Source organism: Rousettus aegyptiacus, unplaced genomic scaffold (genome assembly GCF_014176215.1).
Source record: "Rousettus aegyptiacus isolate mRouAeg1 unplaced genomic scaffold, mRouAeg1.p scaffold_m13_p_8, whole genome shotgun sequence".
Lineage (NCBI taxonomy): Eukaryota > Metazoa > Chordata > Mammalia > Chiroptera > Pteropodidae > Rousettus > Rousettus aegyptiacus.
The window spans coordinates 69420991-69445046 of NW_023416311.1; the positions used below are offsets into that span (position 1 = coordinate 69420991).

At 36.5% G+C, this 24056-nt stretch overlaps 1 protein-coding gene and 1 pseudogene across 6 annotated transcripts in view; one reads left to right on the forward strand and one right to left on the reverse strand.

The window, feature by feature from the left end:
* The window catches only part of ANKRD31 (ankyrin repeat domain 31), a 107400-nt gene extending 84121 nt beyond the window's left edge, over window positions 1-23279 (forward strand). For 5 of the 6 annotated variants that reach the window (XM_036225947.1, XM_036225948.1, XM_036225949.1 and 2 more), the window contains exons 22-25: window positions 244-1243; window positions 7130-7270; window positions 13285-13387; window positions 22954-23279. In XM_036225947.1, the coding sequence (XP_036081840.1) occupies window positions 244-1243; window positions 7130-7270; window positions 13285-13387; window positions 22954-23099 (1390 nt within the window). In that variant the 3' untranslated portion in view covers window positions 23100-23279. The remainder of the gene's footprint in view (window positions 1-243; window positions 1244-7129; window positions 7271-13284; window positions 13388-22953) is intronic. The other variant, XM_036225951.1, reaches the window with a different exon arrangement.
* On the reverse strand, window positions 1359-2134 carry LOC107506448 (annotated as a pseudogene).
* Window positions 23280-24056: the final 777 nt, after the last annotated feature.

The window sequence follows — 24056 nt, forward strand, 5'->3', positions numbered from 1 at the left end:
TTACAGCTGATAATGATATGAATATATATGTGGATAACCACTCTGTCACCTCCTTAAAAAGGCAAACACTTACCTTATGAGTCAGTTTCTTCAAAAGGGAAATACATTGCAAAGACAAGCTCTTGTGTACTTGAAGCTGATCAAATTTAAATTGAGATAAAGTACCTTTAAAATGTAAATGACTGCTAAAAAAAGTTTTCTACTATGTTTGTATTTTTTGTCTCTTTCTTTTTCTTCCTATAGGGTGTCCATAGAATCATTTAAGCATGGTGTCCTGAGAGAACAACTTGCTAACTTGGCCACAAGACAGAAGAGCCTTTTAGTCGCAGCAAAAAAACAGAAAAAAATAAGCCAGAAAATTCAAAACTATAAGAATGTTACATCTTTATCTGGTCTTAGTTTGAGGAAGCTGCCGTCCAGCTCCAAGATCTCTAGTGAGAAGGACATCCAAGAGTTTACCAGTCTAGAAAATTCAGTGCAGCCCCAGTCAAGTTCACTTTCTCCTGCCAGCCGTGTTTGTGGAAGCATACAGGAAACACAGTTGTCTCGGGGAAGGTGGAACAACAGCCAAAATACCAACACTTGTCTAAATTCAAAGACAGCGAGAAGGGAAGAATTTTCTGGAAATAAGCTGAATTCTAAACAAAATGTCAGTGACTGTAATTTGGATGAGTTACCAAAATCCCGATCTTCAGATGGCACTAAGACGATTAAATTACCATCCCCACCTGTTGCTTTTATTGCTCAAGCAGAATGTTCACAAAAAGAAAATGATCTTACAGAAAGAATAGCTAACGGGTATGAATCCTGTAGTCCTTCAGCACTAACTGGCACATTAAATGTTTCAGAAACCACAAGTACACCTGCCCAAAATGATGCCCAGCCATCAACTGTTGTTTGTGGTCAGGCATTTTCCAATTGTGATCCAAAAAGAGGAAACAGGAAAACAGCTTCCCAGCAACCCCCTAGCGGGGCATCAGAAACCCTGACCAATCAAGGGGTTGATGACTTAGGCTGTGATACTGGGCATCAGATGAAACCATATCTTGAAAAATCAGCTTTTGCTGCTCCACATGTAAATGACAGCCAGAGCACCTCCTCCTCTGGGTCTGGCCGTCCACATACTACAAAAAAGCCTTTAAACCAGAGCACAGCTCTGAAAAAGAAATGTGTGCAGATAAAGGATCTGATAGTACTAGGAAGAATTAACCCAGGAAATAATATTTTGGAATTCAAAACACAGGTACCTATTTTTTTCTCTAAAACTATGTAGCTTCCCCCAATAAGAGATAAGTATAAATTCATCTTACATAGAATCTCAATTTGTTTTTTTGTTTGTTTTTGTTTTTTCCTGAATTAATACCTGACAATTCAATTTTTAATTCAATTTCCAGGGCTTTCTCATTCTAATCTACCACAAGTTTAACTCATAGGTTCATCTCTTTATCTCCACCTGGATTTCTTTACTGGAAATCTCTTCTATCAGGCACCCTGTTTGGCCTGAAAAGTGGTCTTTTGGCAGTAAAAGTTGAGGGAAGTGATCTGGATTGTATAATCCAGTAGTATTTCGTATCTGTTCACGGGTTAGTTCCTTTCTTGTTTTCTCTCTTAAGTCTGTGGAGTCAGTTTGAATTACCATCAGATTTTGTCTCATCCTTTGAATGTTTCCTTTTATTTTAAATTTGATAATATGGTAAAAATGTGAGAGAGTAAATTGGAGTCGTTTCTCAAGACATTTCATAGCCATCTGTGTTAACTGATCTTTTTTCCTGTGGTCCTTTTCTGCTGCCTAGAGAACATTAGGATTGTAGACAACATTGATGATAGTGTAAACATCTGATGTCTCAGACATTTCTAGTCTGCCAACCCTTACAGGCCCTGAATGAGTGGTTGATTAGGAGGCTGGAATCCTCTTCCACCGACATAGGTTGATAAAAAGTATTTTTTCTTTTGGTTTCAAAATTCTGGTTTGTAGACAGATCTGTGGTTCTGGAGCAGCACAGAGCTTTTTCCCTTCTTTTAGCTGCTGTTGAATGAACTTCTCATAGTCCTCAGGGTGACTTTGAGACAGGTCATCTAGGACATTCCAGAATTGAGTAACTGGCATGAGTGGATCTTTTGAGGATCATTTCATGATTGAGGTGAACAGGTTTCTTGGTTCCTTCGAAGTTCAATTTGTTTTTAGAAACAGAAAGTGACTTAGAGCTTGGGTAAATCTGACTCAATTAAAATAATATCTCATATGCTTAAAATTAGAGGAGGAAAAAAAGTTCTGCTAGAAATGCCAACAGAAGAGGCTTCCTCTACCCTTTCCCCCATTCACTTTTTGAAAGAGGAATTCTGAGTGCAAAGATTGCAGCGTCCAGGATGCTTCCTTGCATGAACCGATCCTACAGATGCTGAGTCAGGCTAACTGGAACTTAATCTGAATCACCCCTGTTTCCAGCCCTTTCCGTTTCTGGATAATTAGGCTTTTTCTAGTTAATAAGGTTTATTTATAAGTTAGTAGCAAAAAATCAATTTTCAACTCCAAACAATAATTTAAAGACCAAATTAGGAGCTTGTTCTCAGATTCCTTGATGTTCCCATTTGCTTCCCTGTCAACCAATTTATTGCTAAGTAATACCTACCTCAGAATTAGCCAAAGCAAATCAAATTTTATTTGGTAAAATCAGTTAAATTAACTCATATTTTGAAAGTTGTGGTTTACTTCTTCTGTGGATCAGCTATAATAAAATTTTCATGAAATTTTCGTATTTCAGCTATTTTTTTCTTTAACAGCTTTATTGTGATGTAATTGAATCCAGTACACTACACATATTTAAAGTAAAGTTTGACAAGTTTTGGCACATGAATACACCTTTGAAACCATGACCGCGGACAAGATAATAAACATATCCATTACCCCCCAAAATTTCTTCGTGTTCTTTATATACCTCCTTCATCCCCTCCCTTTCCATGCTGTTCTTTGGACAGTTATTGATCTGCATTCTGTCTCTATTCATTTATTCACATTTCTAAGAATTCTGTATAAGTGGAATTACACCATATGTATTTATTTTTGACTAGTTTCTTTGAGCATAATTATTTAAGATTCAGCCTTATTGTAACATATATCAGTTGTTTATTCTTTTTGTTGCCGAGTAATAGTCCATTGTGTGTATATGCTACAGAATGTTTATCAGTTCATCCATGGTAGACATTTAGGTTATTTCTAGTTGTTGGCCATTGCAAACAAGTTTTGGTATGACATAGGCTTTCATTTTTCTTGGGAAATACTTAGCAGTGGAATGAATGGCTGGATTACATATGGTAAGTGTATATTTAACTTTTAAAGAAACTGCCAAAGTTGTGTGTAACCTTTTTACATTTCCACCAGAGTTATAGTCCCTCAACATCCTTACTTAGCCAACACTTAATATGATTGATCTTTTAATTTTAGCCATGCTAACATGTGGTGTAGATGTATGTATGTAGGTAATATATAAATATATATAGTAGTTCATCACTGTGGTTTTAATTTGCTTTTGATAATGATTAATTATATTCAGCTTCTTTTCAGGTACTTTTTATGTCCATATTTATTCTTTGGTGAAGTATCTATTCAAATCTTTTATTTTTTTTATTGGTCGCCTTTTTATTATTGAGTTTTCAGAATTTTAAATGATACATTTTGGGTATAAGTCCTTAATCAAACATATAGTTTGCAGATGTTTTCTTCTGGTCTGTGATTTGTGACTTGTTTTTTTAGTCTCTCAATATTGCCTTATAAAGAACACAGTTTAAATGTTGATGTCCAGTTTATCAATGTGTTCTTTCATTGGTTATGTTCTTAGTGTTATATCTAAGAATTACTGAACCCAAGATTACAAAGATTTTTTTTTGAAATTCTAAATTCTTATAGTTTTCTAGAATTCTTATAGTTTTAGGTTTACATTTAGAGTGTGATACATGTTTAATTAATTTCGATATATGGTACAGAGTAGGATCCCCATTTATAGTTTTGAATTTGGATATTTAGTTTTCCCAGCAGCATGTGTTGAAAAAGTATTCTCTATTGAATTGCCTTTACACCTTTGTAGAAAATCAGTTGTCCATATATGTGCCTATTTCCAGACTCCCTATTCTGTTTCATTGATCTTTTGTCTGTCTTTTCATCACTACTGTCTTGATTATTGTAGCTGAAAAGTCTTGAAATCAGATAGTGCTAGTGTTAGTCCTTCAGTTTTAGCTATTCCAGATCACTTGCAATCCTACGTAATTTTAGAATGAATTCGTGAATTTTTAAAAGGCTGCAGTTATTTCTATTGGTATTGAGTTGAATATCTAGATTAATTTGGGAAGAAATGACATCTCAGCAATACTGAGTTGTCCAATCCACGAACATGGTAGAACTCTCCATTTATTTAGATCTTCTTTGATTTTTCTCAGCAGTGTTGGAGTCAGCACACAGGTCTTTCGCAGCTTTTATCAGGTTTGTTCCAAAGTATTTTATGTTTTTGATAGTATTGTTTTGTTTTGTTTTTTGTTTTTAGGAATACATTGGTTAACGAAATCCATTAAGTTTCAGGTGTATAATTTAACAATAAGGCATATATATATTGCATTGTGTGTCCCATAGTTAGATTTCTTTCTGTCACCACATATTTGACCCCTTTTATCCTGTCCCACTCCTCCCCTCTACCCCCCAATATTGTTTTTTAAATGTCAATTTTTGGTTATTTATTGCTAACATGTAGAAATACAATTGATTTTTATATATTAAGATCTTATCCTATAACCTTGCTATACTGACTTTTAAATTTGGGGTGATTCCATTGGATTTTACTATACAGTGACAATGAATAAAGGCAGTTTTACTTCTCTCTTTCCAGTATGAAAGTTATTTCTTTTGTTGACAGACAGCACTGGCCAAAACCTCCAATACAATGTTAAAATAAAGTGGTGAGATCAGACTTCTATTTTTTCCCTAAGATAAGTCTATTTTTCTTAGGGAGAAAAAAAATCAGTCTTTCACCATTCAGTATGATGTTAGCTGACAGAGATGCTCTTTGTCAGGCTGAGGAAGTTCTCTTCCTAGTTTCATGAGTGTATTTATCATGAAAAGGTGTTGGACTTTGTCAAATGCTCTTTCTGCATCAATGGGATAATCATATGATTTGGGGGTTTTATTCTATTGATGTGGTATATAACATTAACTGATTTGGAGGTGTTAAACCAACCTTGCTTTCCTTTGAGAGTGGATAAATTCCACTTGGTCATGGTATATAATTCTTTTTATATGTTGCTGGATTCAGTTTTCTAGTATTTTGTTGAGGATTTTTGTGCCCACATTCATTAAAGATACTGATCAGTAGTTTTCTTGTGTTCTCTTTGTCTGGTTTTGGAATCAGAGTAATACTAGTCTCATAGAATGAGTTCAAAAGTGTTTTCTATTTTGGAGGGAGAGTTTGTGAATAAGTATTAAATCTTCTTTAAGTGTGATAGTAATTAGCAGTGAAGCCGTCTGTATGTGGGTTTTTATTTGTGGGTAGTTTTTTTAATATTATGGTTAGCTCAATCTCTATGCTGGGTTTTTTAAGATTGTCTCTTCTTCACTCAGTTTTGATAGTTTGTATCTTTCTAGAAATTCATACATTTTGTTAATTTTCTTATAGTTTTTCTATTGTCTGTTTTATTTATTTTCACTCTAATATTTATTATTTCCTTTCTAGTCCTTCCTTTGTGTTTAGTTTGCTCTTCTTTTTTTCCAGAGTCTTCAGTGTAAAGTTATTGATTCGAGATCTTTCTTTTTTAATATAGGCATTTACAGCTACAAATTTTCTCTATTGCACTGCTTTTGCTGCATCTCATAATATTTAGTCTGTTGTGTCTTCGTTTTCATTCATCTCGGTATTTTCTAATTTGCCTTTTGATTACTTCTTTAACCCATCAGTTATTTAGGAGTGTGTTGTTTGAGTTTCACCTAATTGCGAGTGTCCCATTTTTTTCTGTTATTAATTTCTAATTTTATTCCATTGCAGTTAGAAAGCCTACTTTGTACTATTTCAGTCCTTTTAAATTTTTTTGAGATTTATTTTGCGACTTAGCTTGTACATGACCTATCCTGGAGAATGTTCCATGTGCACGTGAAAAGAATATATATTCTCCTATTGTTTGGAAGAATTCTCTATAGGTACCTATTAGGTCTAGTTGGTTTATGGTGTTACTCAGGTTTTCTCATTTCTCATTGATCTTCTGCCTGTTTGGGCTACACATTAGTCTCTAACTATTAATGTGGAATTGTCTGTTTCATCCTTTATTTTTGTTTTTATTGTATCCAAGACCTTGTGAAATTTACTTTTATGGATGCTAGATAGTTTCGTATTCTTATAAATATTTTGGAGGTTTATTCTAGGATATAGTTAAGTTACTTGGACACAATCTGATCCTTTTGTGTCTTGCTTTTAAGATTTATTGGGCAGGATTAGAGCAGGGTTTAATGTAGAGCTAATTATTTCCCCCTACTGACTGAAGCAAGAGTCTTCTGTGTACCCTACCAGTGCCCCATAAATTTTGAGGTTTTTCTAGTTTTGCTGTTGGGTACAGGTACTATTTCTGACCTTTGAGAATGCCAAGTGCCATTAACCTCTAATCTTTTCAGGTGGTTCTTTTCCTAGACTTGGGTAATTTCCTCCCAGACATGACCAATCACAATTCAGCTGAATAATTAAAGAAGACTTTCTGAAGGTCTGCAGAATTCTCCCTCATTGTATTTCTCTGTTCAGTACTCTTTCCTCAAACTCTAGCTATCTTGCCTCTCTAAACTCTGCTCTGTCTCTTCTACTCAAAAGGTCCACAGGTTTATCCTGGATTCCCTCTCCCTGTACCATGACCTGGACACTTTTTGAAAGCAGTGAGCTGGGACAATTATAGGGCGTACCTCATTAATTTCTCACTTCTTATGGATCACTGTACTTGTTGCCTGATGTTTGGTATATTGCAAGCCATTGTTTCAAATATTTTGTCCATTTTTTGGCTGTGCAAGGTATTAGGGTAAATCTTGCCCTGTTACTTCATGGCCAGAAGCAGAAGTTCACATATTTCATCTGTTTTTTAATATTAATCTTTGTTTTATTTTTTCCTTCAGGAGGCTACTCACAAAGCCAGTGTTTTATTAAGTGGTAAAATTAAGGTAGAAAATGGTCATATTTATCAAAATCCAGTCACCTGGCTCAAGGATCTTCTAGGAGGTGATAGTTATGTGACCTGGAATTACGCTTGGAGTAAGGTGGGTCGTTAAGTTTATCTTTAACTTCAAATGGAAAGGTACATTTTTTTTTAAATGATAAAACTACATTTTAAAAATAAATCTGAAAGTTTTCTCAGTTTGCATCCTCATGTGTCCCTTCTACAACATGCTACATGCTTTCTCCCACAACTCCTATTTGCCAGAAATTCCTCGGACAAGGTTGCACTGCTGACTGAGCCTCTCTTTTCTTGTTCTTCACTTAGAAATTTGAATGCCCCCAATTTTCCTGACCCCAAGTGACTTCAGATCTTTGTGGCCCCACCTAGAAAATTCAAGACCACTGGTATATTAAAATTTAGTTAATTTGTTATCAGTATTCTTACAAAATCTTCCCCTAAAGACAGAAAGAATGAGCAAGGAGCCTAAGACCCACAGAAGTTATGGTTGTACCTTTATGTTTGAACATAGTTTTATCTATGAATTGCAAGTCCCCCAAAAAGAAATATTTCTTTTCATTCAGACTTCCCAGACCTAGTAGCCTCCTCCTTAGTTCTGTCTTCTGCCTTATAAGCCCAGGTTAACCACCAATTTAAAGACTATTAATGACTGACACACCCTTGAGGTCCAGTGATCAGCCACCTCCAGATGTCTGTGGCACCACTGCAGGGACTAGTCTTTCAGTGATTCGCCCAGAAAAATGTGAATAATTGGACATCCACCATTACTGCTTCACAGAATCACAGATACCTTCAGCCTTCACTAGCTGTTACAGTAAGCTTCAGCGCACCACTAATAGAAAGCACAGTTTCCTCTCTTCTTGTTTTGTTCAACTCTGTTCTGCCCACCCTTCCTCTTAGCTCCTACTTTTTGACTGTGTCCCTAAACCCTGCATTCTGGTCTCCTAGACCTTTGTGGCAAGTGCTTCCAGAACTGTTTCAGTTCCTTCACTTCCATCAGCACATTTTGGATTTTCTCTGCTTTATAGTCTCTCTCTCTCTCTCTCTCTCTTTTTTTTTCTCTTGAGGTTCCCCCCACCCCCAACCCATAGAGTCACCAACCTATCTGCTTTTAACTCACCCTGCCCAATCCTTTACATGGATTTATAAATCACAGTTGCATGTTAGTGTAACTTTGATTTATAAATTTGCATTTAACCCATGGAAATTTCCTTTTTATTACAGTTTCTTAAGTTTATGATAGGTTAGATCATTTTGCTGAAACGGAATCTATACTTACAACTTAAATAAGGTACTTTCGAGTTTGACATGCCTCTGCTTCAGTGCGCGTCAAGTTGACTCAGGTCTCCCACCCTTTTTCTCTACTGAAACTACTTACCGCATTTCCTGCTTTTGAATAGTTGGCTGTGACATCATTTGGCCCTTACTCTGTACTTATGCTCCATTTGCATATCACATTGCCTCTGGTCTTTTCTCATCGCCATGCCAATTAGAGTTATATTGTTTAACATCTTGAGGCCAAATGCAATGTGGGAAGTAAAATTAGGGCAACTTTTGAATATAAGATATTCATACAGATTACCTAAAAAGGATTAGATTTTTTTAATTATCCCCAAAACAGAAACAGTATTTAAAATTACTATAGGCTGTGTATGTACTCTTAGTAAATACTTCAGGCTGAGAAACATTACCCCAATGAGTTTCTTTACAATATTTAAAAGCCTCTTTTAAAATTTACTACAGAAACTGCCTCTGCCTCCTCTTGTTTTGGGGTAACTCCTGAATTCACAGTCACTTCATCATGAAAGCTTTTGTTATATTGGCAAATGTAAACATTTCTACTGACTAGTTCTAAGAATGTTGGTGTGGCTATGGGGCCAGGCGTGGTTGGTTGTCAGGTGAGAAATGCTAGAAAACTAGGTCTTGTCCTGCATCAGACAGAAGGACAAGGCCACTAGACACAGAGATGACTCATTCTTCCTACCCAAGCAGCTGGGCTTTTAGCAAGGAAATCCTGATTCCATGGCATCACTGTTTGTTCTCACTGCCACAGCCTCCTAGCCATGAGTCATCGTCCTGAGGTGACAGAGTGATCTCTGGGTAGGAGACAGGAGACCAAGCTTGTTCCTGATTCCACCCTCGACAAATTATATGATGAGGGCAATGGTTTTCAATCCCGGCTACATGTTAAAATCACTTGGGAAGCCTTTAAATGCTACCAATGCCTGGTGGACTCCAGCCGCATAGGTTCTGATTTAATTGTCTGGGTTAGAGACTAGATGGTAATATTTTAAAAAAGCTTTTCAGGTGATTCTAACGTGCTGCCTGGAATGAGACTCACTGATCTAGGTAAAATCATTTAACCTTTTTGAACCTGTTTTTTTATGTATAAAATAGTGTTAAATGGTCTCTAAAGACCCTTTCAACTTGGAAATTCTAGGACTTGCGTAGCACTGTGTGGTCTATAAAGCACTTTTACATATATTCTTTCACAAAAACCCCATGAGGTCAGAAGGTCAACTATAATCTCTGTTTATAGACATGAAAACAGAGTTGCAGGCAGTTAAGTGACCCGATTAGCCTCAGGGCCAGCAAATAGCAGAACCATTACTAGAACCTGATCTCCTGTTTTGCTATACACTATTTTCCACATTTACAATAGTAACACAAGGGAAGGTCATATCTTTTCATTGGGAACATGTTGCCCTGAACTCAAAAGAGTGCACAGAATCATCCAGCTGTCTTTATGTAAAGCCTTATTCTTGTACAGCAAAAATTGCCCACTTTCATGGGAAAAATGCCTTTCTGTGATGCAATCGTAGTATGAAAATCGTAAGAATAGCAATGACAGTTCATTTTAATGAATACCCAGGACTGGATTTGTGCAGATGAAAAGTGGGCTGCTATTTTGGGCAGTGATTCTAGGAGCACTGACAGATCTCTTGTGCAAACATGCTTCCCATCCTGATGCTTCCCTCTCTGAATTTTTACACTTATAAATCCACACCTTTGGATGTAGTATTGACTTTTCTCTGTGGTTTCCCCCTCACCCTACACACTTTCTGAAAAATTCCTCCTAACATCATGATTTAGAAATATCAAGATAAGGAAAATTTGAGAAAAAGTGATGGAAACTGTTGCTCTGGACAGAAAGCCTCATTCAGTCAATTAATTACATTCCCAATACATCTTAACTTAAATCTCCTGTGAGCCCAGCTCCTACTTGGGGGAGATGGTTGGAGATGTGGGCCCTTTTAATGTACAAATATTCAGGAAATATGAATCCCGAGGACATTATGCGAAAGGCCTACTGCCCTTCTCTTGCCTCTCACCGCATAGAGTGTCTGAGGGACTGAAGAAGGGGAGGCTTTAGGATGGTGACTGGGAGCAGGCGGGTGGTATGAAGACAGCCATCGTCAAACCCACAGGATCAGCTTTTCCAAGGCAGTTATTACACTTTGGTACTACTTTCTTCTGAGTTCCTTGAGAAATAGTTTTCTTTTCTCAGCCAAAATGTGTTTTTCTGTTATAGAGAACTTAAAAGAAAACCTACAGTTTTCTTTGCCTCCCTTCTCCCCACAAGATGAAAAAACAATGATGCTTTCCTCTTCATCTTGGAGTAGTGAAAATTTCTTAATACCTGGTTCTTAAAATTTGAAATGGAATTAAAACAGTCATTTGATCACCCATAAACAGATTCCCATTAGGCAATAGCAACAAAAGGTTTTTCTGAAGACACGAAAAATAGACTGGTACTTTCAAATAAAATGGAGTCCCATCGAGGAAACAAATTCTTGGATCCCTCTTTAATAATCAAAGGCAGATTATGTTTTATATATCTTCTTGATGCATGTTACTACATAAGGTATAGAGAAACATTTGTTACTGCAATTAATGACAATTGATACTGTACTTTATTTCTTGAGAGACCTAATCAAGACAGTTTCACTTGGTTCATTTACTACTTTTCCAGAATCGTGGCTGGCTGAATCATCCATTCATCCCAAACATACATGCACAACCCCAAAGCCCCATTTCTTCCCTAAATATGATATCATTGGCCTTAGGATGAAGCACCCTTGCAATTCTGCCTTTTAAAAAAGCAAGAACACAGCAACCTACAGATATCCTCACAGAACATACCTTACCCTGAGCTACGACTTTCTTACTTGTCTTCATCTGGGGGAAGGTGGCATCCCATCAGCTGCCCTTCATCAAAATGAGTTTTGAATGGTGAAGTTTCCAGGATTGTTGGAGGCTATATAGTTCAAGACCTTAAGAACCTAGCCTACAGCTCTTCCTACATGCCTCTGTCAAAGCAGACATCTGAGCTAGATTTGCATCTAATGAAATTTAGTCCAGGAATCAGAATTTGAGTCATAGGCAAATGGGAGGACTATTTGCCTACATGCTTTAGCCAACTGGAACATGAGCACCATTATGAAATGGGCAGTTTCCAGAATTAACCAAGTGCCTGTTCATTTAGAGATCTATTCATTACTATCCTTGTTCAATAAATTATTCCTACTGTTTGGAAAATAGATTTTTAACTCAATGGATTTTCTTAAAGCTGTGTTATGTTCTTTGTATGTGTGGATTACCCCAGTAGCATGTTTAAGATCTCCAAAGCTACTAAGGTACAATTTTACTACCTTATGTCACCCAGCACTAACTGATAAAAATTTACTCTGAGATATAGGTAAAAACATACCGTGCCTGCACACTGATGAACACTTAAGGTGTATTGGATATTGTCAAAGTATAACATGAACAAAATTTTATTGTTTTCTAATTGATAGTTATTTGGAGAACTGACAGATGACATTCAGGAGCCTAGTCTCTCTTTCTTCCCTAGCACATGAGAAGGGGTTAGTACACTGGGTAGGCCAGAGCTGTTTCATTTACAACCAGGCTTTGTTTGGGATTGAGCTCGAAGGGTGCCTAACCCTTCCAGATCCCCTTGGCCTACCTTCTTCTGTTCAATAACAAGCATTTATTGAACACTCAGGATGTGCTAGGCAGTATGCCAAATGCTTTTCATCTGTTAACTCTTTTAATCCTCACAACTTAGTAAGATGGAGGTATTTGTTTTATAAATGCATAAACTGAGGCTCAGAATTTAAGAATCTTGCTTAAGAGCTGGGATTTCAGAGTTTTTTCCAGTATTATCAGGCACTATGTGAAGTGCTAGAGTATAAAAATGAATATGACACAGACCCTGGCCTCAAGGATCTTATATTTTAATGGAAACAGATACAATAATACATAATTTCATTTAAATATATTAAGTGTCTTGACAGAAATATGAACACAGAAGTTATGGGAGCCTAGACAAGGAGGGTCATTACTTGAACTTAAATGTTCTATGAAGGCTTCCTGGAGGAAAAGATGTCCAGATGGAGACATGTTGGTTTAGCTACAGTGAACTTAACTTCTGGGGGTATATTATCAGACTGCCCTAGAACTGAGTGGAGAACCCAAAGACACTCAGGCCTAGAACATTTCTGGCAGATGTTTGCCAGTCTGCCTCAGTCCAGCCCACTCACATGTAGATATTTCTAAGCCCTAATCTTTTGGGCTGACAGCTAATAGCTATGCTCACAAACACCAAAACAAAAAACTTGGATGTATAGACCCAAAATGCTATTAATCTAATCAGTTAAGTATCTGATTTTTGAAAAGTACCAGTACTTCTATGGCTTAATTTTATTAATGCAACATTAATCTTTTAAAGTTGTAAAGTAGCAAGTTCTAGATTAATGGTAGTCGAGTAAGTAAATGGATGAGAGAATTAATAATATACAATTTTTTCTGTAAGGAACCAGATAATAAATATTTAAATCCTCATGGGTATATGGTCTCTGTTTCAACTACTCAATCCTGTTGTAGCAAAAAGCAGCCATAGATATGAAGTAAGTGAATGGGTATCACTGTGTTCTAATAAAACATTATTTACAAAAAAGAGTGGTAATCCATATTCAGCTGTGGGCTATATTTTGCCAGTCCATTATATACAATAATCAATACTTTACCAAAGTTATAATTTGCTTCTTATAAAATATATAGTTTTTAAATTCTGTGTTTAATTATGTGCAGATAACATATATGGGGAAGGAGCTTTTGAAGTATGTTTCTGAGGAAGTACTCATACCTCCAGAACCAAACTTAGTGCCTCAGGAACATCAGCCATGTCTTCCAGGTATGTGCAAACCAACACCCATTTCTTCGTAATGGGGAAAACACACCCAAACCTACTAAGAAAGTGCTTCTTTTTTTTTTTTTTTTTTTGGTCTTTTTTTTTTTTTCATTCAGGTGGCATTCACATAACAGTCAAATAACATAAACAAATCAGTGGCATTTAGTACTTTCACAGTGTGGTACCACCACTGCCTCTAGGTCATTCCAAAATACTTTTACCACCCCAAAAAGAAACTCCATTCAGCAGTTACTCCCTCCAGTCCCTGGGAACTGCCAGTCTGCTTTCTATCTTTATGGATTTGCCTGTTCCGAATATTTCATATAAATAAAATCATATAGTATATAGCCTTTCCTGTCTAGCATCTTTTTCTTAGCATAATGCTTTCAAGAATCATCTACATTGTAACATCTATCAGCATTTATTCCTCTTTATAGCTGAATAATATTCCATTGTATATGTATGTATGTGTGTATATGTATATATATGTACATATATATACACATACCACAATTTATTTGTGTATATATAAGATCACCATTCAGTTATCTTATGTGGCTGGTTAGACCGAGAATTGCTTAGCAGCATGCTACAGGAAAGCCTGGGTATCATTGTGCAGAAAAAAAAGCCCCTGAACTGATTTTCTTGTTCTGTTTTTTTTCAGTACATGTCAGGAACCAAATGGGGGTTACTATCACCAAGGTCCTAAATCATCACTCCAGGGTTTTTCCCTTTCTTACAACAAACCCCAATAATTCAAAGTACTTTCCTTTCCTGATTTGATACCTAATCCATCCTAACTTCTTAGGGTCCTTCTTTGTCTCCAGAACTGGCTTCAGAATAGGATGCATTTTCCCCAGTTTTCTGAAGACAGCCTCAAATGTGCTTTTTATTGTTTGGGGAAACAGATCTGTTAAAACAATTGTGGGGAAGTCACAGGGCTTAAAAACTGAAAGGAGTTTTCATAATGATTCATGGACTTTGAATCCTCACTTTGAATGTGGATCTCCTAATCAAATCTTGGAGTAGGGTCAAGGGACCTAAATTTTTAAAGTGATTTCATATACAGCCAGCCTGACTATAGACTTCGAATGACTAGTAGTGTCTGATTCGTTATGCAGATAATAATTCGAAAACTCTTGATATATTCAGCCCATCACTTTGATGCCAAAGCACGCCCACTCTAGTGTGCTATCGCTTTCTCTCTTCCTCCCCCTCCTTCTCTTCCCCCTCTCCCTGTCTTCCTCCCCCTCCTCCTCCCCTCCCCTCCCCTCCTCTCCTCTCTCCCTTCCCCTCCTCTTCCCCTTCTCCCTCTCCCTCAGACACACACACACACACACACACACACACACACACACACACACCCACAATTGAAGGAAAGCCAAGCAAACATTCTCCTCCTAGATTCTAACCTCGAGTCAAAGCAGAAATGTAGATTCTTCCTTGTATCACAAAGATTATCTGTTCCTCAGATTTTCTAGTTCTAGGCAGGCATTTCCACCTCCAGCCTTCCTCAGAAGGCTAATTCCCCTGTTAAGTGAGCATAAAATAAAAAATGGTTCTGAACTGATACTTCTGTTACCTGCAAATATAAACAGTTTCTTGTTACTAATTTCTTTGCAGAAATCCTGTATTTTCTTTCCTTCAGATATTTCAAAAAAATATTACTGCTAATTTGAAAACTGTAGAGATGCCAGTATGCCAACCAGCTCATTGCTACTTTCATCTGGGACTAGGAATCTACAGGCATGTCCCTGCTGGCTTTCTGTAGGCTGTGGGTGGAGTTTTATTTGAATCTTTTTGATTTAGGCTTTTTTTATGCCTGGTTTTATGGTACCAAAGACCTGGCAAGTTAGAAAAATGTAAACTCTCTAACCCTATTACAAACAAAGCATTCAGGAGAGACTCTTTTCCCCTCTTTTGCATATCAGAATGTAGTCATGGAAGTCATGGCTCCACAGGGAAAATAAGTCCATATGGATTTCATTGGCCCACTTCAGGTCATAAACCCACTCAGTTCTCTTACACTTTTGATGATCATTCACTTCAGAATAGTTGTTTTGGGGGGAATAAGGGGACTAGGGAGAGCCATTTACATTCCCCATAACTAGGATCACCATGCATTCCAGTTTGACCAGGGAAGTCTCTTAACCCAGCAAAATTATTAGTAGCACTCCTTTTCACTTTCAGATGTGTGTTGTTTATGTGACCCAGTACAGGAATCAAGCAAATAGGTGTTGGAAAAAAATGGGATTTGGACAAGGGTTTTTTGTTTTTTAAGAAAAGGAGGGAAACTTTTCAATTTCATTTACTTTAATAAAAAGCATATAGATTCTAATATACTACTGTGTAAATAGAAGGTCAAATCTTATATATCAAATGCATATCACTCTACATTATAAATAATTGCTGGTTACCTAATTTTAATCCCTGGATAAACTGAGAACATCTTCGAGTTTAGAGAGACTATTATGGGATCTTGCTTCCTATTATATTCCCCAGTGCTGGGCACACAGTAGCTTCCCAGTAAATGTTCACTGAATAATGTTCACTGAATGAATGCATGAATGAATGGAAGCATGAATATGATCAAAGGACTGTTATTTTAAAACTGGATTTACTTGTGATTGACTGTCTTAATTGATGGACATGACTAGATCTCTCAGGCTATAATGGAATTTGTGGTGAAGAATTCAACAAATAGTAAATGGGATTTTGATTAGTTAATATTGTCTCCTTCATCTGAATTTTCTGTATCTAATTGTGAGGTATGAGTGCTGGCCCTTCACATCTTCTCAACCAGAAATTTAAGAGAACTATCTCTCCCTCCTCCGCCCCTCTTTATGAGAAGTCATAAAGAAATACATTTAACTTTGTTAACCAACATTTCCTAAACTTATTTAATCAGATAATATATATTGACATTTCGTGCGACAAATAGCAGCAACCTCAATATTCACTTTATTTCTACTTGTTATTTTGGATTCAAGAAAATCTCGAGTCATGAAGATAAGTGATAAAAGTTTGTAATCTTGCCATTATAAGACTTTCTTCAATGAATCAGAGATAACCAAAGAGGTTTATTCTGGGTTCCACACAAAAACTACTTAAATTGGTAACTCAAGTCAATGTATTGATGGACTTGAGTGTTAACACGTGGTATGTTAACAAATTTGAGGGCATATGTTGTTTCTAACTAAAGATTTAAACATGCAAACATAAGCCTTTAAAAACAAAATTCTGCTGATGAAATCCCTGAAGTATCTTTCTGTAACGCTCCTTCGAAGCTTTAAAATGGAGGGAGTCTACGGTGTGTTTTCCTTTGAAATTTTACAACTTCATCCCAAGCCTCTCTCCTCTCTGCCTGCTTGGCTGTAGTCCTTTCTTCTGTGTTAATGAGGGAATCTCCACTGATACCATATAATTAGGAAGGGGAAAACTGGACATTCCCAAACTTCTGCATAGTTTGTGATCACTCTGTACAGACATAGCAACATATTTTTCTTAAAGTTCTTTTTAAAAGTATTCCATTAAATTAGATCATATTTTATTATTTACCTGGAAAGCCAATTTTATATGTTTATGTCCTCTGTCACCAGATTATCAAGACCCTCAAAACACATTAAGCTAAATGTATTCATCTAAGAAAAAAGAAGTATCTTTCTGAAATCTCTCTTTTCTTTAACCATTATTTAATGCACACTAATTATAACATTTTCTTTCGTGGGGACCTAACATCATTTGTCCATTTGAAAATTAATATGCTTTTTCAGGAAAAAAAATGCTCTTGTTTTTTTAAAAAAACGATCCTTAACTTACTGAAAACCTGTTGTAAATAAGTGACTCTAAAGAGTTTTTGTTATTTCAATGCTGTTATTGTGCTGTATTTCTCTATAAAAGTATATGTAATAGAGAACAAACATTCACAGGTGCTTACGTTTTAAGTGGCTAAGAACTTCTTAAACCTTAAACACCCAAGGATGATGAATGCCTGATAACAGAACAGAGGGTGTTTATTTCAGCTACTGTTAACAACTCTTGATTCTTTTTCATTATTTTTATCATAAGGCTTTCATACTGGTATCGGGATTAACACTCTTTTGACCTAATTCATAAAGTAGAGGAAACAGCTACTGATAAGGAAGGAAAGAGAAGAAAACTGTCTGTTGAGCACCTGCCATGTGTCAGGCCATCTGCCAGATTATTTTACAAACATTAGGCCATTTAGGAGATGCTTTTTAGGAGAACTCCAGGGTTCATGTTTATACAATCGAGTACCTCAAACCCAACTTAAGGAACCACCTCTTAAATTTCAATTTTCCCTAAATAATGAGGGCTAAAATAGTTTTAATCTTCAAAATGTCATGTTCAACTTTATTTCTTGATTCCAGTACAGCTTCACAGATGGCTTTTGATCTTACCAATGAATATATAAAATTATTCATTAATAAATATCAAATCATATAACATTCCACCACCATTTTTATCCTTTAGGATCCCTTATTTATAAAAAGCATTGAACTTTGTGTTTAAATAGTTGTAATATAGTTTTCCCCAATCATATTTTTACAATCTATTAAAATAATTCTTAATTATTTGGCCTTTGATGGGAATTACATTTCTAATTCAGAATGAGAATGTATATGTAAATGATCATTTCCATTTATAACTATAGTAAGCAAAGTTTCATCCCATAATTTTAATAAAATGTAGAATGCTTAGTAAAAGTAAGTTCTGGAAGTCTGAGTTTGATAATTTTAGCATTAGAAGTGAACCTTATATATCAACTAGTCTTGGGCTTGTTTTACAAATGATAAAACTAAGAACCAGAGAGGTAAAGTGGGTTCAGTGAAAGAGTGCATGGGTTAGTGATGTTTTAGAGGTGAACTATCAGTTAAAATAATGAATCCAATGATTTTTATTTTTGATCTAGTAAGGGAGATTTTTTTTTTAATTAGAGGAAAAAGAGGAATAAAAGTTAAAATTATTTTTAACCTTATTAATTTGTCATTTTGAAGTGCTAATTTGGGCAACTAGCTAACATGAATGGTTACATGAGCCCTCTCTTGTGCCTGGTAATGAATCTAGCAATTCGGTTTAAGTATACTTGTGCAGAATAGCTAGTATTTGGTGGTACTACTTGAGGAAGATTCATTTTTCCTTATCTTGTGCACGAGCAGAATGGTTGCTTAGCTGTGTGCAATTCTTGTTGGAGATGAGGGAAAACAAGAAGGGCCAAATATCCACATAAAAGGCTATTTTCCTAGTTGTACTGGCCTGTTAAATATGATGCTGTTTAGAAATTTTGATTATGGATCTCAGGGCACTGACTTTTGCCTAGGGAATCTATCTCAAATAAAAGTGAAAATTAAGGGAGAAGCACTTCTACCCCTCAGCAGGGTAGATTTGTGGTCTTCACAGTTCCTGGTGGAAAAATTTTTGGCACAAAGCTACAGGTAAATTTCATGGTTATCACTGCAAAGATGATGATAATCACTTGACTAAAGAAGGAATTAAGGTACTATTTCTCAGAATTCTGATTTCTCATTCACAAAAATTCTTTTCAGTGATAGAGCTTCTTTATTAATCTTCTTAGTTCTCATTTATTTTAGGCTCTAGAGCCAGGAGATGTCTGGCTCCTTAAGCAGAACTAGATGTCCAAGCATTATTCCACTTAATCCTCCCCACAGTGAGGACTGAAAAAAATAAACAGTAGATATTGCCAGGTTGCTTAAGTCTATATGTGTCTGTGTATTCCTGATATTACAGTGTTTTACCTGTCAGTTCCTATTTCTGAAGACCACAACAGCTTAGTTTTTCTAAGATTTTTCCTTAGAATGGTGACAGTTACTAATGGACCCTGAGTAAAATCATCTCCTATGAAGGATATTTCATTTAAACATTTTACATGTGATATCTGAAACGTGCAGCTTCCTTCCCTCTCTCAACTCCCTACCCCTGACATGACTATCCAGGCTAGAGTGGAAGCAAAACTTCAGTGTTCGGGAGCTTTCAGTTTGGAAGCAGATCTCCCAAGTGTGTCCCTCTTACAGTCCTTTTACCTGTTCCCACCTCTCCTCACTGGCCCAAAGCTTGATGGGAGTAGTGAGGCTCGAAGTAAGAGCGCAGACTGGATTGGTGGGGAAACTTTTGTTCAATTTTTTGTTATATTTAAGTGTCTGTATTTTGTGCAACCTATTAAATAGCAGTGAGTAATATAAGTGAATTATTAAATCAAGAAAATAAAATCAAAATCTGTTTTCTAAATAATTAGATTCTTACCTTTTCTTGTCTCATACGGTTGTGCAAGGAGTAAAATATTCAAAAGTAAGAAATGGTCTTAATACTATGTTTTGTGATGTGATAGACAACTGTGTGATGTTATTAGAACTCAGAAAGAAATTACAGATACCCTGGATTGTTATTATTGTTTACCCGGGCAGCAAGGGGACGGGGAGCAGGAAGCAGGTAGGAGAAAGACCATACCTCCTGGCCACATTTAGAGGATATACACGGATACGACATTAAACACTCAGCTGTAGAAGCCCTTAAGCCAAAGGAAACCTCCCAAAATATGCTATGGACCAAGTCTAGACATGGGCCTGCAGAAGAGTCTCAACTCTAGAACTGTGCCCGCGGCTACAGTAGTTACAGGTTATAGTTTAATTCTCAGAAGACTGGCCATAGAACCCACAATTTAAAGTAGGTATACTATATTGCACATGTGTTTTATTTTTTAAGAAAAGAAAAAGCAATTCTAAAAATATTATATACTGTCATTTATGCTTTCAAGTGTGTGTGTGTGTGAGAGAGAGAGAGAGAGAGAGAGAGAGAGAGAGAGAGAGAGAGAGAGAGAGAGAGAGGGAGAGAGAGAGAGGGAGAGAGTGTATGTGTAGAGAGAGGGGGGGCGGGGAGGGAGGGAGGGAGGAGAGAGAGCGAACAAAGGTTTGCTCAACTTCAGAAAAAGAAAAGTTAGTGAGGTTCTTTGGCTCTATCTTTGCCGAATGTTATTTGCCTGGAATGATTCAAATAATTTTGAAGCTTGTTCTATTATGTAATAAAATAACCTAGCAAATGTATAGTTACTTAAAATTTAATTCAAACTGGGTTCATAAATTTGAAATCAATTTGCCGCGTCCTTACATTTTCTTACATGGGGATCACTCTCCTTAGCTATGTTTCCTGTATGTGTGTGTTCTGTGTTTTATTTGTCCCCTCACCCAGCAGATATATTGGGAATTTTCTTGGCGATAACAACAAAGAAAATTGGAAGCTAAAAGTTGTGGTCAGCCAAAGGTGCTGACCTGGTAAGGTAGATAGCATGGGGTGACACTGGCTGGAATGAAATAGATAGGAATGCCATGGTGGACAGGGTTCAGAAGTCCATAGAAGATGATGAGAACAGATGATTCATAAGGAATGGTTGTCTTTTTTTCCTTCCTGTCTGATCATTATGGAAAGGACACTGTTCTGTAATGAAGTGGGAAATAGTCTTAATACTGTGTTTTGTGATGTGATACTCATATTCCCAGAGTTTCATTTCCATGCGTTTACCCAGGAAATGGCTACTGAGGAGCCACTTGCAGTTCTCCTAAAGTCTTATGATTGTAGGAAATTGAGAAATGTATTATGCTGAAAGTGAACTTGAGTGGAGATGTGCGTGGGATTGTGGCTGCCATGCCCTCCATGTCCCTTTGAAAGAGAAGCCGGGTGTATGTCTACTGGCTAGCAGGTCAACCAGTTAAGTCTTGTGGGTGTATAGTGGCCAGCCCATTGAGAAAGATTAGACTATCAAAAGCATCATGCACTACTGACTTTAGTAATAAAGTCAGCCTGGCTAAAAAAGAGGTGAGCCTAAAAATGGTCCCTTTTTCCTGATTCATTATAGCCCTCAAGGGGTGGACGGAGTACCCAGGTTCATCTCTGAGCAAAGCTGGTTTAGAGTACAGAATAATGTTGACTAATACTTCACAATTTCACAGAAAGATTTTGTATATGTAGCATCTCTCATTTGACAAAGATGAATGGTAGGAATGGCAAGGTAAAAAAAGTGGTTAACATCAGTATTGCTTTATTGAAAAAGTCACTCTAGGTTTTACTAGGTTAACTGTGAAAGTGCTGTTTTCCAAACAATTCTGTTACATCATCTCAAGCATCTCAAGTCTGGCCCACTCTATTTCTAGCATATCAACTGAGAAGATGGGCAGGTTGCTTCCTCAGGAGCTGCTGCCTACCATTGTGTAGTTTTGTTGGTGATCTTCTCTATACGAACACTATGATAATGATTTCCTCTTACAAGTAAGATGAAGCTCATCAGGCAGTCCTGGCCGTCTCTTATAAGGGCACTTATTTAGGTCTATGACTTTTGAGGCGAGGCCCACTCTTTGTAAAGAGACAAGTTTTTTGTGTATAAGGCCCATCCTTGCCCCGATAAAGCTAAACTAACTTTAATGAAATAAATTTAAATTAATATTTAAAGCCTTATTTCTGTGGATTTTTTCCAAAAGAAGAATGCTCCTCACCCTCAACTTCTGTGGAATACCTTGTTTCAGAAAGTCTACAAAACAATAAGGAAATTGTTATATTTACATATGGGCCATGTGCAAAAAAGTTAAAATTCTTTGGTTTGTGACAATTTAAAACCAAAGAATTTTAATCAGACTGGCTTAACCCTTCCCATAAAAAAACAAGTTTTATTGACTTGTGTACATGAAAAACCAGGACTAGGTTTTCAGGCTTAAACCGGGGTTCAAACAGCATGACTAGCACCCAGTTTCTCTTGCTTTCCATTTCTCAGCTCCATCCTAACTCGCCTCTCAGCATCCCAGAGCTACACATTTGCAGGTTCAAGTTTAAAGGGAAAGAATATGGATGTGACTCTTTCCCAGAAGACCCAACAAAGATTTCTTGCATCTTACTTCATTCTTAATGGGTCATTTTTTACCCCTGAATCAATGCCTGTCCCCTGATTGGTTTAGATCTAAATAAATCAGGAGGTTGAGAACAATTTCACTAAAAGCACATGTGCCAAATATAAAGAAATGGAAGGTTCTACAGAGGGAAATTGGTGGAGCAAAATTGGAAGGATAAATGGATACTGGGCATCAGAAGCACCAAGTGCCCACACGGATGTGTAATTATGTAAACATTTGTATTGCTTAGAATTACGAACAAAGCTCTTGGACTGTATGTCATGCCTAACTGAAACTGTCTGGCAAAAGTCATACTCACACTGGTGTTCTCTGTGGAATAAAATTCTGTTTGCTGAATGATGTACAGTTCATACAGCCCTGTGAGAAAGGAGTTTCTGAGACACCAGGGAGGTTAAAGAAACCTGCTTTTAGATCACTGACTCTTAGACTGCAAATAGGCTTCTTCTTCCAAGGTCAGCCAGAGCTGACTTACAGCTTATCTCAGGTATAGAAAATGTAGTGAGTGAAGAATGACCTGGTCAGAAAGCCTGTTACATGTGCTTATTGACTTGACTAGGGTCTAAGATTTTCAGTAAGTAAATTTAAATCTTATTTTATTAATGGCAGTTTTTAATTTGTTGGCACTTCTTTAAACAGGAACTTCCAGAGAGTCAATGCAAGGCATCCCACCTTATCTACAAATAAATGAGATACTATTAGTCAGTGATCAAGAATTTCTTCCCTGCCATATAATGGATCAGCATTGGAAGTTCTACGTGGAATGTGAGGAGCTAACATTCTAAGGCCTCATTTTCTTAATAATTTATTAGATATTTGTTTATATTATTAACTAACATTCACATTTCATCTTCTGTGGTCTGATGGGCCAATCTGAACACACACTTATAAGATGTTTACTATCGTAAGAAAATATATAACTCTTCAACTATTTGCTATTCAAATAAAGGCATTTTTGAAGTAAACTATATTGACTCTCTGGCTTTCTTTTTACAAATATAAACTTAAAACTAATCTTTCAATCGACACCTCTACTTTTGTATAAATAAAAGTTATTCCTTAAGGGAAATAAAGATACAAATAAGAGTGGTGATTAGTCCGAGAAAGGCCTGGGTAAAGTGCATTTACTTAAAACAAGAATTTAAAGTCTCAGCACCTGTCCCCATTTATGTATCCTGAAATCAAAATTTAAAATTACAAAAGAGGTTTATTTTAAGTTTCATAAAATATAGCATAGATAGCATTGTAAGTGTGATGAGCCTTAGAGCAAGAAATGAATGAAGTGTTGATTTGGGGGCCGATTATTTTAAATAGGATGTACTTCACCTATGACTTTTGCTACATTTTCATAAAGTTTTTTTATTCTTTTAAGAAAGAAATATATTAAAGAACTTCATATATTTTCTCAAGTGTTTGTTTGAATCCTTTGATAGCCATGTTATTTTTATTCGTAATCACCCCAGGCTCCCAAATAAGCTTCTTTCCTCTGTGGCCTAATTCTCTCTCATTTGGGTGGGGAAGCCAAAATTGCAATAAAAATTTCTCTAGCATGTGCTAGAATTTTGGGGGTAGAAGAAGGAGATAAATGGTGTTGCTTTTTTGATATTTTCTCATTTTAAATGTATAGAATCAAATATCTTTAGAATATATAAGAAACTGGTTAATAGTTACCTATGAAGAGAAGAATTTTGGGGCTGGGGAACTGAGAGGAAAGGAAGGCTTTTAACTACATATACCCTTTG